The following is a 15746-nucleotide window of genomic DNA, read 5'->3' on the forward strand; positions in this document are numbered from 1 at the left end:
TTAAAGCTATTATATCTGTTTTTTCATTTATTTTAATGATAAAATCTTTTCACTTGCAAGATAATGTCCTGTTTATTTTGTTTTAATCATAATGATCCAATGAAAGAATCATATAATATTTTCAATGTTAAGTGAAGCCATTGGAAAATCAGGCGTCTTCTCAGTGCAGTGACTTAAACATAGGCATTTAAACATGGGAAGGCCATTACCTCCCTTGGGCCTCTGTTTCCTCATCAGAAAACTTGATGAGGTGGATGGAGAAAGCTAAAACATCAATGCAAAAAATTCACCTATATATTATCCATATATATTTTTTAAACATTTATTAATATTTATTTTTTAGAAAAGTTAACATGGTTACATAATTCATGCTCTTACTTTCCCCCTCACCCCCCACCCCCCACGGCTGATGTGTATTTCCCCTGGTTTTATCATGTGTCATTGATCAAGACCTATTTCCAAATTGTTGATAGTTGCATTGGTGTGGTAGTTTCGAGTCTACATCCCCAATCATGTCCGCCTCAACGCATGTGTTCAAGCAGCTGTTTTTCTTCTGTGTTTCCTCTCCTGCAGTTCTTCCTCTGAATGTGGGTAGCATTCATTTCCATAAATCCCTCAGAGCCATCTTGTGTCATTGCATTGCTGCTGGTAGAGAAGTCCATTACATTCGATTTTACCACAGTGTATCAGTCTCTGTGTACAATGTTCTTCTGGCTCTGCTCCTTTCACTCTGCATCACTTCCTGGAGGTCTTTCCAGTTCACATTATCCATATATTTTTTAATCTGAGTAAAATCATTATAGTAGAATTTGCCTAAAATTTCAAGCTCTAAATTAATTTCAAGTCCCACTTGTTGGGGCATTAGGAAATTGAGGCCACCATTGGGGGTCAGGAAAACACTTGTGTGGGTAACTAGGGCAGGTTACAATCACCTCTTCACATCCTAAATAGCTCTCTAAGATTGTTAGTTACAGATCAGTTTCTTGTTTACAGTGATGGAGGGAATTCCCCAAGGTAATGACACAGGTCTACGTCCTCTTCCTTCTCCAGTTATAAATATCATTAGACATTTGTCTTCTTTATTTCTGATCTAATTAGAAAAGATCATGTGCCATGGAAATGTTAACAACAAGGAATCGGAGATAATAAGAGTGAGTTGTTAAGAATATCACATTTATGGTGTTCACATGACATTATTGTATCACAAATCCTCTGTTGGAATATTTAATTTAAATGTAAAGGAACTTTTTGCAAGTACAGAAATGTGATACAAATATTTGAATTTTTAAAACTCAAGATACATATTTTAAGGTGAGTAAACTAGATTAGCATACTAATGTCCTAGAGTAAGTAATTTTTATTAAAAGATGGACATGTTTTACAGTATTGTACATGTAAAGTCTATATCAGATTGCTTGCTGGGAAGGGGAGGGAACAAGCAATAGAATTTGTTTCAAACATTTTTATTAAATGAAGGTTAAAATTTTTTTCATATTTACATAAGGAAAAAAATAAAATATCTTTTTTAAAAAAGATTGATTCTGGTATTCCCCAGGATGTTACTCTTATAGAATCAACCTCTTAATTATAAAAATGACTAATTCTCAAAAAAATATTACAAATGTAGTCTTCACTGTTCCCCAGTGTTGGAAACTGTTCTTCAGAAACCTTGTTTCTCAGTGCCTATTGCAATCCTCAAAGAGGGACTGAGTAGCTTGTGTCTCACCAGATTCAGCACATACTGCCTTGAGAATAGGAAGGAATAGTATTCAGAGTAAATTGCTGTCCACTGATGATATTAAAATTTTTTAAAAACTAAAATAAGTAAATAAATTTAAAAAAATACTTAGAAAATTTCTTATTTGGTATTATAATGCTGTTTATATCTTTTCATTTTAGTTTGAGTGTTCAGAGCGACGAGGCAGCTGACTTTAGGAGATCCATCATGCAGAACCGACAAGGGTATTGCAACTGTTGCCACGTGCACTATATTAACCTTGAGCAGGTGAGAAGTGGCTGATAACTTGGCAGGATATAACAGAAACTTGCTCTTCATTCTTGTTTTTTCTCATTTCGAGTCTTGTGACTATAATAATATTTAAGGACCTTTGTTTTTAGAAATAAGATTCAGTTTTCATAGTTAAGGTTTTCTTCTATTTAGGACTCGTACTTGAAAGGTTTTCTTAGTGTTTTAATAAAGTTCTTTTTCTTTTAATTTTAAATTCATATTAATTTTTTATATCACTTTCATTCTTAATCTATTTGTCATCCCAATCTGTTTACTTAGAGAACAATTAAAAAGTGAAAAGCCCTTTGTCAAAACTAACCAATACATTTCACTCTGCCTTTAGTATTTCAGGGCCCTTGGTTCCCCACCTCTGCAAAAAATAGAGGGAAGTTCATTTTTTCTCTTTGAGGCCAAACTTGGTCATTTTAATTAAATATAACACTCATTTTTCCTTTTCACTTAAATTACGGTAGTCATGCAGGACATAAGTTGTCCATGCTTCTCTGAATCCTTCATCTTCATTACTTTTTATGATACAGTAATGTTCAATTATATTCATGTACTACAATTCCCCAATCAGTGGGCATTCATTTCTTTGCTACTTCAAAAAGTGCTTCTGTTGCAATTTTGATGGATATGGTCCCTTCTTTCTGACACTGATTTCCTTTGGAATATATGCTTGGCACTGTGTGTGAATCAGAGAATATGGACATTTTAGTCACTTTTTTATAGCATAATTCTAAGTTGTTTTCCAGATGAGTTAGACTAATTCACTATTCCACTAACAGTATGTCTGCCTTCCCTATTAAATCTTTTCCTTAGTTACCCAATATTATCACTTGATAAGGAATTTGTGGTCCATTTGCACTTTTGCTAGACAATAGTGTAAGTATATTCTCTAAAGTTTAGAATGTTAAATGTTTTTTGTTAATTTTGATTTACACATGTATTCTGTTATATTTTTAAAAGTCTCTTTGAGGAGTCTCAGTATTTTCTTTTGAGATAGATGGTAGATCTTTTGGAAACAAAGAGATGGAAAATTGAAGTTTGTAGTTGAGTTTTTAGGTGTGATTTCTTACTAGCCAGTATTATTTTTATCATCAATTTGCCCATATGGATATAACCTTTCTTGGAGGAACAAGGTGAGGATAAGAAGAATTAGAGTAGGGTTTAAATGTAGCTTTGCTTACTTTTTTCCTCTCTCTGAGATTGTTCTCTTCATCTCTGCGGTTACTCATGAGTGTCAGGGCCTGTATGAGTAAGCTGCTGGAGGCTTAGAGCCAGATGAGATTGTGATAATCATGAGTAGTTGATTGGGATTTTCAGATAACCCTGGGAAGGAAGTACTCCTTATAGTTCTCTCTATAGATTACATTTTGGAAAGTACATATATCCACTTATGAACCAATTCAATGTTCAGGATTGTTAATGTGACTTAAATGTAATACAGCTGTGTTTATCACCTTACCAAAGATAGTCAAGTAAAAGTGACGCAACCTTTAAACATTATGTAGTGAATTCATTTATTTAAATTTATTTCTTAGCTAGACCAAAGTATGTTCCAGGTTTAGGAGTCCACAAAGATGGAATTGGACATAATCTTTGCCATCAAGGAGCTTGGTCTGTTGGGAAGAGCATTGAATTATAATGCTTGATTTAGTGCTGACTCTTGTTTCTCTGGGGGGATCTTTGGTGGATTACTTCACCTTGGTGGGCCTTGATTGCAGCTGTCTGATTATCAGGTGATTTGACATTATTTTAGGCTTCTTTACTTTAAATTGTTTGTATTTACAGTTTAATAGGGAAAGTAGGAACTGTATAGTAATGAATATAATGAAAGGCAGAATGTATAAAGTGCCAAGGAATGGTCCAATGTATGAGAAATTCAAAAAGAAAATAAAGTTAAAAAACTACACAAACTTTTTCTAGCTTTTTAAATTTTAAAATCAGGAATTTTTATCTTTTTTTATTTTTATTATTTTTATTTATTTTTAAATTTTTTTATTTTTTAGAAAAATTTGCCATGGTTACATGATTCATGTTCTTACTTTCCTCTTCACCCCCCCTAAGTACCTCCCCCCATAGCCCACACACATTTCCACTGGTTTTAACCATGTGTCATTGATCAAGACCTATTTCCATAATATTGATAGTTGCATTGGTGTGGCTGTTTTGAGTCTACATCCCCAATCATGTGTGCCTCAACCCATGTGTTCAAGCAGTTGTTTTTCTTCTGTGTTTCTACTCCTACAGTTCTTTCTCTGAATGTGGGTAGCGTTCTTTTCCATAAATCCCTCAGAATTGTCCTGGGTCATTGCATTGCTGCTAGTTCAGAAGTCCATTACATTCAGTTTTACCACAGTGTATTGGTCTCTGTGTACAATGTTCTTCTGGCTCTAATCCTTTCACTCTGCATCAATTCCTGGAGGTCTTTCCAGTTCACATGGAAAGGAATTTTTACCTTTAATATTGTAAAAGTGAAATTTGGGAAAATTTGGCGACCATGAAGGGAAATAATTATAAAGATTAAAAATGATAAAGGCTGGTATAATAATATAAATTAGTAATTTAATTAAAGCCATGCTGATAGATAATTAGACCATGCGCTTGTAAGCATTCAAAACTGCCGCCTCCATTACTGTCTCCTGTTTCCTGGCCAAGAGCCTACTCGCAAAGAGGCCACTCCCTCCTAACCCAGGAGATTTTAAACCCTCTCTGCGTCGACGTAGGCCTCCCCATGCCCCAAAGACCCGGAAACGGAAACCAGTTGGACCATGTTGGATCACAGGAAATGTAGTTTTGATACATTTTCCATGTCCATAGAAATATATACACTTTTAGATGGCATTTTCCCAAATTTCACTTTTACAATATCAAGAATAGTACATCCCAGGGGGCAGCTGGGTAACTCAGTGGAGTGAGAGTCAGGCCTAGAGACAGGAGGTCCTAGGTTCAAACCCGGCCTCAGCCACTTCCCAGCTGCGTGACCCTGGGCAAGTCACTTGACCCCCATTGCCCACCCTTACCACTCTTCCACCTATGAGACAATACACAGAAGTACAAGGGTTTAAAAAAAAAAAAAGAATAGTACATCCCAGATAACATTCAAAAAATGTTTATTGGCTTGAATGGAATTAAACTGTATAACCTTTTCATGAATTCAGCTTCATATAATTTGTGTTTCTCTTTGAGTAATGCCCAGCTTCCCTTTCTTTTCAGCATATAATCAGCCCCCAACACAGATACTTTGCTACATACTGTAGGTATCGGATGGGTACCAATAGCCTTTTGGATCGTTTCCTTCATGATGTCATGCAGTATCATCCACATCAGTATTATGATAACAGGTAAACCAGGGTGTTGGTGGGTGGGATGAAGGAAGATATCAGTAGTACATTGCTATAGTCCATATCATAGTAAATAGAAGTATGAAATGTTTTAGTGGAATACATCTCTAAAAGTTAATTTTTATATCCAAGAACAAAGGATAAAGTGAAAAGTTTGAGTAGGAAACTTTGGTAACTATTTCGGTCTTTAAAAATAAGAAATTTCACTGATTCAGATTTGGTTTCTTCTCTTGCTTTTCCCTAAAGAAAGCCTTAGCTCAGTGGTTATAAAGGATGATACCTCAGTATAGAGCACTGGGAAAAAATGTGTTATTGTAAGAATATAATTCACTCTCAACATAGGATTCAACAGGAATAAATAATGCTTTGGAAACCAACTTTTTAAATATTAATAACTGAAAATCTAGTGAAAAAGATTAATTATAGGCCAGAAGTCTTTATTAAGTTTTGTAATAATTGAAAAACTGAAAGAAAGGGTACTTAGAGCTGCCTTTTCTGTGATATTTTATGGAAGCTCCACTGTGGCAGGGGTTGTCTTCATCTTTTTCTTCCAAATATTACCTAACATGATACTTTACATAGTATTAGCTTTAGATGAATGGGTAAATATTTGTTGAATTAAGTGGTTATATTATACTTATTGTCTTGGGTTTTTTCTTTTTTCTTTTTTGCCAAGTGCTGGAATAAACAAGTCTTACTCTGTTGATCCTCTTTTAACAGTGAACCTGGTGTTCTTTGAAAGCTACATCATTGAAGCACAAGGTCTGGGCAGGTCTTACCAAATGAGAAGCTTTTGACAACAGTCCTCATTGTGTATGAGGACTGTCCTTGCTGAGTTAATAGAATTTTAGTATCAGAAAGTTGATTAAGAGGTAATGATTTAAAAAAAGTTATTAAAGAAACATTTAATCATTTAGTTACATAGTGGAGGGCTTGAGGTCTACCTTTTGTAGGGAGGACCTTTGTAGATGAAATCACACACACCCTTGAAATATGTTGAAATGTAAAAAATCAGACTTGTAAATTTGCCACATTTAAACTAGTTGGCACAGACAGAAGATAAGACAGAATAGGCTATATAAGCAGGTCTACCCAAAAATAGCTAAGACATGGAAGTATCAGGAGACTTTTTAAAATTGTTGAATTAAAAAATTCAGAACATAGTATTATGGTGAAAATAAACTGCTATAGAAAACTCTTTATGAACCATATAGACCTAGTTAGGATAACCTTTTGGTACATTCTACAACCATATGGCAGGGCTTGGATATAAGTTCATTTAATGGAAACCTTGCATGTGATAGCTTGAGAGACAAAAAATCATATTCTGTGCTCATGGCCAGTTTTATTAATAAATACTGTTATTTTATTTGTTGAATGACCAGCATGTATTCTTCAGGATATGAATTATATCAATCTTGACATTCTTGTTACAAATGAAAGCAGAGGACAAAAGGAAGTTAAAGCAAAATGGAAAAAAAGGCTTAAAATTTTTCCTTGGAGTAGCAAAGAAATTAGAAGAATTGCTTTAATCATGCATCCAAGGATAATAGTAAGAAAAAAATAGATGTAGAGCTGGAAGGGTTCCCCTTCATTTAATAAATGAAGGAATGGAACCTGAGAGGTTAAATGACTTGCCACATAGGTGGTAAATAAATAATAGTCACTGTTTGAATCTAGATCCTTGCTAAATCCAGCACTCTTTAGTAAAGATCAAATTGGTATTGATTAAAGCATACTCTGTGTTTCTTGTATGTACCTCTTGATTTAGGTATTTTCTCTATCATTAGAAAGCAAATTCTTTGAGGGCAGGGGGACCGCCTTTGCCTTTTTTGTAATCCCACTGCTTAGCACAGTGCCTGGCATGCATTAAGTGCTCAGTCAGTGCTTTTTGCTTACTTGGAGAAATAATAAGATATAGTGTGTGACTAAAACAATTATCTGAATCTACTTAATCAAAATGTTGAAGCTAAAAATAAATGGAAATTAAATTAAGGGATATAAATGGACCCAACTGCCATTTTTTCTTAAGGAAGTTGAGCCAATGTTTTACGATTGCTCTAATGGCATCCAAAGAACCTAGAAACTGCCTGTCCCATCAAACCTCTGATTGCATTGCTTGGAGAGACAGAACAGCCAAGGGCAATACCAGTTTGGAATTTAAAGTCATTTGTGAAATTTAATAGAAGAGAAGTGGTATGGAAGATTACAAGTAATATTTTCTTAGCAGAGGGAAGCAGTAGAGAAGCTCATTTACAGGAAGCTTGATGAGAACAAAGTTATTTCAAGAGCATTTGGAAATGAAAATAGAAAGACAGAACATTAATGAAAAATTGAGGTGATCTGTAAATGTTTTCATAACAACTCTTTGCCCTAAGTGATAATGGAGCTATTATATTTGGATTCTAGCATTATTATCCTGGGTATGCTGAGTGAGAAACGTCAATGAAGAAAACAATTATAAGAAGAGAATTTGGTGGTGGTGGTAGTGGTAAACTAGGTGGTTCAGTGGATAGTGCACTAGGCCTAGAGATAGGTGGGAGGTCTTGGGTTCAAATCTGACCTCAGACACTTCCTAGGTGTGTGACCCTGGGCAAGTCACTTAATCCAATTGCCTACTCCTTACTGCTCTTCTGCTTTGGAACCAATACTTAGTATCTATTCTAATACAGAAGATAAGGGTTATTGTTAAACAACCAAAAAAGAGAATCCAGACTAGAATGAAGGTACACAGAGGAAGTCCATTCTAGAAGCAGTACAATTTGAATGATGTTGAGGGGTCATTTGTCAAAGGATCTAAAAGAAAAGAAGGCTTAGAAAAAATTTGGATCTTGTTACTAAAAAAGTTGGACTGTGTTGTTGTCTCTCCTCCCCATGATTTTTCAAACCTTTTATAATTTGGTCTTTCCTACCTTTGCAGACTTCTTTCACCTTTACTCTACTTTGCATACTTTATAATATAACTAAACTGATCTACTAACATGATACTTTATCTGCTGTCTCTTTGCCTCGACACTAGATGTCCAGGCCACTGCACCTGGAATGACCAAGTCTTAGCTTCTCAGTCTTCCTTCACGACAAAACTCAGATCTCAAGTTTTGCAGGAGACCTTTCTCCAAATTCTTTTCTCAGCAATTATCTTCCATTTATAGGGGATATACATAGTCATCTATTCATAGTCATTTGTGTGTTGTCTTCCCTGTTAGAATTTGAGCTCCTCAAGAGCAGGGATTGGGCTTGTGTAGTAAACCCTTATTAAGTACTTGTTGGTTGACTGACTCAGAGAAAACTCCTTCTGTCAGACAGTGCAGCCTAGCCACTCTGGAGAGCCCAGTGTACTGTAAGATTGTGACCAGGGGCAGCACAGAACCAGAATGTTCTAAAGGGGAAACTTCTACCTGGGTCTTCTCTAACATTGTGTAAGATAGAGAGAGGAGCCAGCCAAAAATCCCATCCTTACAACTGGGCAAGTTACCTAACCTCTTAGTGTCCCAGTTCCTTTCTAGAAGTTATACAAGTGAAATAAAGGTTCTGATCTAAAATATAAACTCACATGTATGCACTCATTAGTTCATTTAACTGTTTCTGCTAAAGTGTCCCAATTGTCTTTTGTTTATTGTACATTTTCTTTTTTCTAAGACAGAAATTTTTTTTAATAAATCATGTGGCAAGGCATTTTAAGCCTACAGAAAATTTTGTATTAGAAGAGTTCATGGGTGCCATGATTGAGATAGTCTCAGTTTGTTTAATAGTTACTGGTAAGATATATTCTTAAATAAGTGGAAGTTTCAGGTTTTCTTCTCTTTTACTTTGAGCTAATCTATTTAACAGCTAAAATTAAAACAAAAGAAAGTGATCTCAATAAGCAAAGAAGACAAGAATTTTTTTTACAGGTATAGGTTTCTTTCTGATGCAATTTTGAGGGAAGACAGTCTCAAAGTGCTACAGAGGAAAAACAAATCTTAACTAAGGTGTACTTTCTCTCTATATATATGTATGTGTGTGTATATATATTTGCATATATATATGTGTATGTGTGTATGTGTGTGTATACACATATCTATATATACATTCATATATATCCCCCCCAGCCATGAATGTTCTGTAGCTTGTTTTTGTCTATCACACCTCTCTATATATTGTTTTAGCCCCATATAATTGTTCAGAATAGTTTTAATTTTAAAACTCCAGAGTGAGAAGTTGTCTAATAAGAGCTATGATTTCAAGACCACTGGAACAGATTCAGAGCCCTGTTGGGATGAAAAAAAAACAAACAATAACGCTTCCTTCCATTCTTCCCTTCTTAAGCTTTCTTAGTGCTTTGGTTTTGTTAGTGTGTGCATACATATATGTATGTGTGTGTATACTCATATATACATGTGTATGTGTGCATATTCATTCTTTTGTTTATCAGTCATCCTAAGGTGGTCCTGAATCTGTTCTTGTTTTGAAATAGCAACGATTTTCAGATTTCACTTTCCTCTTCTAGGATTTTAAATTTAAAACTATACTAAGTAAATTATAAAGGACTAGTTAAATGCTAGTCCTTAAAAGCAGGGGGCATAATAGGCAGAATAAGCTGTGTAAGGGTTAAAATTAAAGGTTAAACTAAATTTATGAGAAATGTGGTTGCTGAGATTAATTACTCGTCAGAATGACTTTTTATGGTAGTTTATTTACAAAAGGAAAGAGTGTAAGTAAAGGAAATGTGAAAGAGTATAGAGTAAGGTATCTAACTTAACACACTAATAGGTATTTTGCTCGGATCCCTGGTTCAACCCAGACAGGGATAGTTAGTCCTCAGCCAGAGGGCCCTCAGCCTTCAGCTGAGGGCCTGGTGATGAATAAAACAAGACCTCCAGCCAAGAAGCCTCTTCTAAGATGAGGTCCTCTCTAGAAGCTAATCCCTCTAGAAAGCCAGGAAAGCAGTCAGCCTTTTCACTTACTCACATGGTAGTTCCAAAGGAAGGTCCCAAGAGCTGCCTCATCAATGTCAGGGTCTCAGGTCCATGAAGCAAATCCTTCACCAGCCTCCAACTCGAACTCAAACTCTGAACCCTGAAGAACTCTCCCTCAGAGGAAGTTACAACTGCTTTTAAAGATGCTTCTTTGCTTCACTTCCTGTGCCTTCCTCCACTTTATGTGGACCAATAGCAATCTTAAAATTTTCTTAGGACTACCCAGGGGGCAGTCAATCACTTCTGATTTGTCAACCACTTTTAGCACAAGTTATAGACCTCCTTCCACTGAAGCATAAAGTGGGGTGTATATGCTTCTGGTGATTAAATCTAAAAGTGGGCAAGGGAGAGTTAATCTCATCTTCACAATCTCCCTCTGTGATCCTTTGGGTGACTAATCTCCCTAAAGTATCATTTGACATAATCATCTTGTACCCTTAAAAATATTCTAACTACAGGTGCATACAATATTTCACCTTCTAAGAGGAAACTACAATAGTTAGAGATAAGAGGGAAATAGAAGAGAGAGAGCAAAACCAATGTTTGCTAGGTGCATTGACAAAAAGCCAATTGGGGGCAGTCCCGTTTGTCATAAGAGTTTATATTCAGAATAACTCTGTTCATCCCCCTTCAGTTCAATCAGTTACACCCCAAAGTTCATTCTGGATCTTCTGATACAGTGTAGGTTTCTGTAAGCATTTTTCTCCAAACAGTTCATTTTCTGGATTCAAGGAGTTAGCAAGCTTCTTTCCCTGAAATTCTTCTCAAAGTTTTTTTTTTCAATTTAAAAAAAATTTTATGTTTTAAATTAAAAATTTTAAATTAAAAAAAAAATTTAAATCATGGATTTTATAGCTGCAACCCATGAACAACTAAGAACTGCATGTAAGGTATGGCATAAATAGTGTTTCAGAGAAATATGTGGCCAGAGAAATGGATCACTTGTGTACTACTTTTATTTTGAGACATAACTGATAGACCACAGACAAGTTGATCCCAGAGCCCTGCCATGAGTAGAAAAACAATGAACAGCACCTCATACAAGGCAGTGCCCAGGGACTCATAATAGCAGGAGAGAGATTTTCTGAGCAGAAGTTGTCTCGGGATGCCCATTCGAGGGGGCAGCAAAAGAGGGGCCCTTACCAGTGGGGAAGCTCCAGAGCCCTGAGTCAGTATCCAAGAAAACTCTGCTGAGTCATAGCTGCTGATTCAAACAATTTATTTAGTAGATTGGGGCCTGCTCATACCATACAATAATATGAGTTGAGTTTTGTTATTTAAACCCTTACCTTCTGACTCAGAATTGATATTGAGTATCAGTTCCAATTCAGGAGAGTGGTAAAGGCTAGGCAATGGGGTTAAGTGGCTTGCCCAGGGAGCATAGCTAGGAAGTGTCCAAGGCCCGATTTGAACCCAGGACCTCCTATCTCTAGGCCTGATGCTCTATCTACTAGGCCACCCAGCTGCCCTATGAGCAGAGTTTGTATTCATTCACAGGCCTCCCCCCACCCCCCAGTCTAGAACAGTGATGGGCAAACTATTCCCTGTGGGCCAGATCCAGGCTGTAGTTTGCCAGTGGGATCTGGCCCACAGGGAATAGTTTGCCCATAACTGATCTAAACAATCCATGTTTGGAATATGAACAAATCTAAGAAAATGACAAATACATTGAAGAAATATCTTGAACCAAAAGTTCTCTATAGCCTCAATCAGAAAAAGAGTGACTCTAAGTAGAAGTTCAGAGAAGAGAACATTCTTTTCATGAGGAATGCAGAAGTCCTTGTAAGAAATGAAACAAGTGATACAAAATGGAATATCTAGGGAGGAAAGAATGGCAAGGAGGATTTATGGTGGGAACAACAGATGGTGCAAAGCTATACCCAGGAATTAAATACTCTGGAAAATTAAAAGGTACTAAATAGGGGAAAAAAATCACTCATTGACCAACAAGAAATATGAAAATAAAAATATTGAAAAAGTAGAAGAAATTGTAAGGCATATAATAATAAAATTGGCCTGGAAAACAGATGAAGGGAGAGATAATTCAAGAATCTTTGGACTATCTAAAAATCATGACCTAAAACAACAGAACAAGACAAAAAACTTGGACACAGTATTTTAAGAATTCACAAATGGAAGCTATCCAGATCCCTAAGAAATAAAGCTCAAAATGAGAACACTAAGGAATATCATAGCCAAAATCCTAGTGCTTCCAGATCAAGGAAAAATATTGTAATCAGCCAGAGAACAGGATGAACCAGTGAGGACCACAAAAGACTTGGCAGTTGTGATGTTAAAAGGAGAAGGGAGATGAGAATGATATTCCTAAGAAATAACCTGTCAAAATTGAATATAAGCTGACCCAAGGGAAAATGGACTTTTAATGAAATAGATCTCTTGGACTTCTCAATGAAAAGTCTATAATTGACTAGATTCTTTGAAATGGAAATATAAGGGTAAAAAAAACAACAACATAGAAAAGCACATTTGTTCATTTGGAAGGGACCGTATTAGATAAATGGCTTATTTGCTAATAGGACAAAAAATGTATTCTTAGAACCCTCATGTCTTTAAGTGACACTGGAAAAAGTATGTAAGTTGTGCAGAGGGCCTGGGAGTTGAGTGAAGTTAGTTTTGTTTTGATGGTCCTGGGAGAAGACCAAAATGGAAGGGATAGGTGAGAATACTGGGGAAGAAGAAAGGGAAGGACTCGTCACTTCACAAAATAAAGGTATATGAAAGGAAGAGCATTTAGATATGCAAGAAGGATTAAGAGGAATAGTATCCCATGAACTTCACTTTGTTCTGAATTAGGCAAAGGAAGATTGAACATAATTGCAAGTGGGCACATACAAGCAGATCATGGGTTAGAAATGCATCAAATGCAACAAAGAAATGAAAAGCAATAAGGGTTATATAAGAGGAGGCAAAAAGAAGGAAGGTAGCATCAGTAAGGACAAAACAATCTCCATTGTTGGGAGTAGCAATGGGAGATTTAAAGGAAAGTGGGAAAATAAAAAATCAATGGTCATGGAAAGGGAAATCACTTCATTTATCAATCATAGGTGGCTGGGTCAATACCCTATTTTTTACTGCCTTATTTGTAAAGGTTGAAGTAGAGTGGGTTGGGGCAGAGAGAAACAAGTACAAGTAGGAAATAGACAATAGCTGTGATTGTAAACTCAAATGGCATGAACCTCTGCCATAAAATAGAAGATGATAACAGAATAGATTTTGGTAACAGTGGATAACCACAGAATTTTGTTTAGAAGAAACACATTTGAAACATTAAGATTTACAAAGAGTTAAAGTAAATGATTGTAACAGAATCCATTATGTTTCAGGTGAACTCAGAAAAGCCAGGGACACCAGTCATGATTTCAAATAAAGGTACAGTAAATGTAGACATAAGAGATAAGCAGGCAAACCACATTATAGCTCACACACATACTCTGAACAGCATAGCATCTAAATACTTAAAAGGAAAGTTTATTAAATTATAGGAGAAATGGACAGTATGACCATAATAGTGGGGACCCTTAATGGTAACTCAGATCTAGACACAGCTTAACAAAAAACGTTAAATAGGCAAGAATTTAAAGATCTAAATAGATTTTAGAGAACTTAAAGAGTTGAAGGAGCGTTAGTGATTATTTGATGAGAACAGAAAGGTGTTTAAATATATCAGTTGTATATACATGACACCTTTACAAAAATCAACCCTATCTCCTTAGGGAAAAAATGCAGAAAATCAGGAATATTAAATATATTATTTACTATTCACAGTATCTTAAAAATATATTCAATAAAAAACCTTTGAAAATAGAATCAACATTTAAAGTAGCTTAACCCTAATAAACTATTTACATCAAAGAGTCAATCACAGGAACATTAGAAAACTGTCAAAATTTAAAAAATGAGACAGCTAACCAAAATATTCCTTTCTGGTAAAGTAGTCCTGAGGGGAAAATTCCTATGCTTACGTGCTTATATTGACAATAAAAGGAAAGAAAAAAATCAATTAATTAGTCATGTAAGTAAAAAATGAGAATATCAACTAAGACAAAACTGCAACTAAACAGCAAAATATAAAAAAATCAAAGAAGAGATGAACAAAACTGAAAGGAAAAAGCAACCATTGCATTGATACATAAAACTTATTTTTGGAAAAAGTACAATAAAATAGACATAGCTAAAGTGATTAAAAAGAGAAAAAACATTGTTTTTATCAAAAATTATGTAGGAAATTCCATAATAATTGAGGAGGAATTAAAGGAAAAAATAAAAATCTGTTTTGCCTAAGTGTTTGTCAAAGCCAGTGACTTAGATGAATTGGTGGACATATAAGAAAATATAAAATGCTCAGAATAATAGAAGAAGTAGGTTATTTAACTATCCCCATATTATGAAAAGAAATTTAACAGCTATAATTAAATTCCCAAAGTGAGGGAGAAGAGAACTAAATGTCAGTACCAGATGGATTTACAAGTGAGATTTACAAGTGAATTCTACTAAATAGCCAAAGAACAATTATTTCTATCATATATGGTGTTTGCAAAAATTCAAAGATGGATCCCTCTGATCTCATTCTATTATACCAATATGTCTTTGATACCTATACCAGGCAGATAAAAGAAAAAGAAAACTATAGAACAGTATCCATAATCAACATTGACTTAAAATTTTTTTAAATAAAAGCAAATAGGCTACATGTTTAAATTTTATGCTATGATCATATTAGATTTATATAAGGAATTCAAAGTTGGTTAAATGTAAAGAAGACTAAACATAATAAATCTTAATGATGTGATTATCATTAGTTGCTAAAAATAACTTTGATAAAATCCATTGTTTGTTTCTCTTAAAAACATTGGAAGAGGTGCAGTTGGGTGGCTCAGTGGATTGAGAGCCAGGGCTAGAGACCGGAGGTCCTGGGTTCAAATCTGACCTCAGACACTTCTTGGCTGTGTGACCCTGGGCAAGTCACTTAACCCCCATTGCCTAACCATTATCACTCTTCTGCCTTGGAACCAATACATAGTATTGATTCCAAGATGGAAGGTAAACATTGGGGAAAAAAAATGTTCATTAGCACTACTACTGTTCCACACAATACTAAAATTTCATTGGACACCAGTAAAGGAAGGCAAATACATTGAGGAAATAAGTATAGGCAAAGAAAAATGAAAATTGTCACTTTTTGGAGATGATATAATAATATATAGAGATATACAGAGAACTTTGAAGAGTCAGAAACTTACTGAAATAATAGATTCAGCAAATTTTCAGGATATAAAGTAAATTAACATAAATCATCATAATTTCTATTACCAATAAAATCCTACAAGATAGGAAAATTCAATTAAAACTAACTGGAATGTGTAAAATATCTAGAAGCTTACTTACTAAAACAACCTTTTTGTTTATTAATTA

General features: G+C 35.0%; 1 protein-coding gene across 2 annotated transcripts in view; it reads left to right on the forward strand.

Moving 5' to 3' along the window:
* ZDBF2 (zinc finger DBF-type containing 2) overlaps positions 1–15746 on the forward strand; it is a 48165-nt gene that overhangs the window by 4167 nt on the left and 28252 nt on the right. For both annotated transcript variants that reach the window (XM_044670682.1, XM_044670683.1), the window contains 2 exons: positions 1900–2005; positions 5228–5355. In XM_044670682.1, coding sequence (XP_044526617.1) covers positions 1900–2005; positions 5228–5355 — 234 coding nt within the window. The remainder of the gene's footprint in view (positions 1–1899; positions 2006–5227; positions 5356–15746) is intronic.

The sequence above is a fragment of the Gracilinanus agilis genome, chromosome 3 (genome assembly GCF_016433145.1).
Source record: "Gracilinanus agilis isolate LMUSP501 chromosome 3, AgileGrace, whole genome shotgun sequence".
In the NCBI taxonomy this organism is placed as follows: Eukaryota; Metazoa; Chordata; class Mammalia; order Didelphimorphia; family Didelphidae; genus Gracilinanus; species Gracilinanus agilis.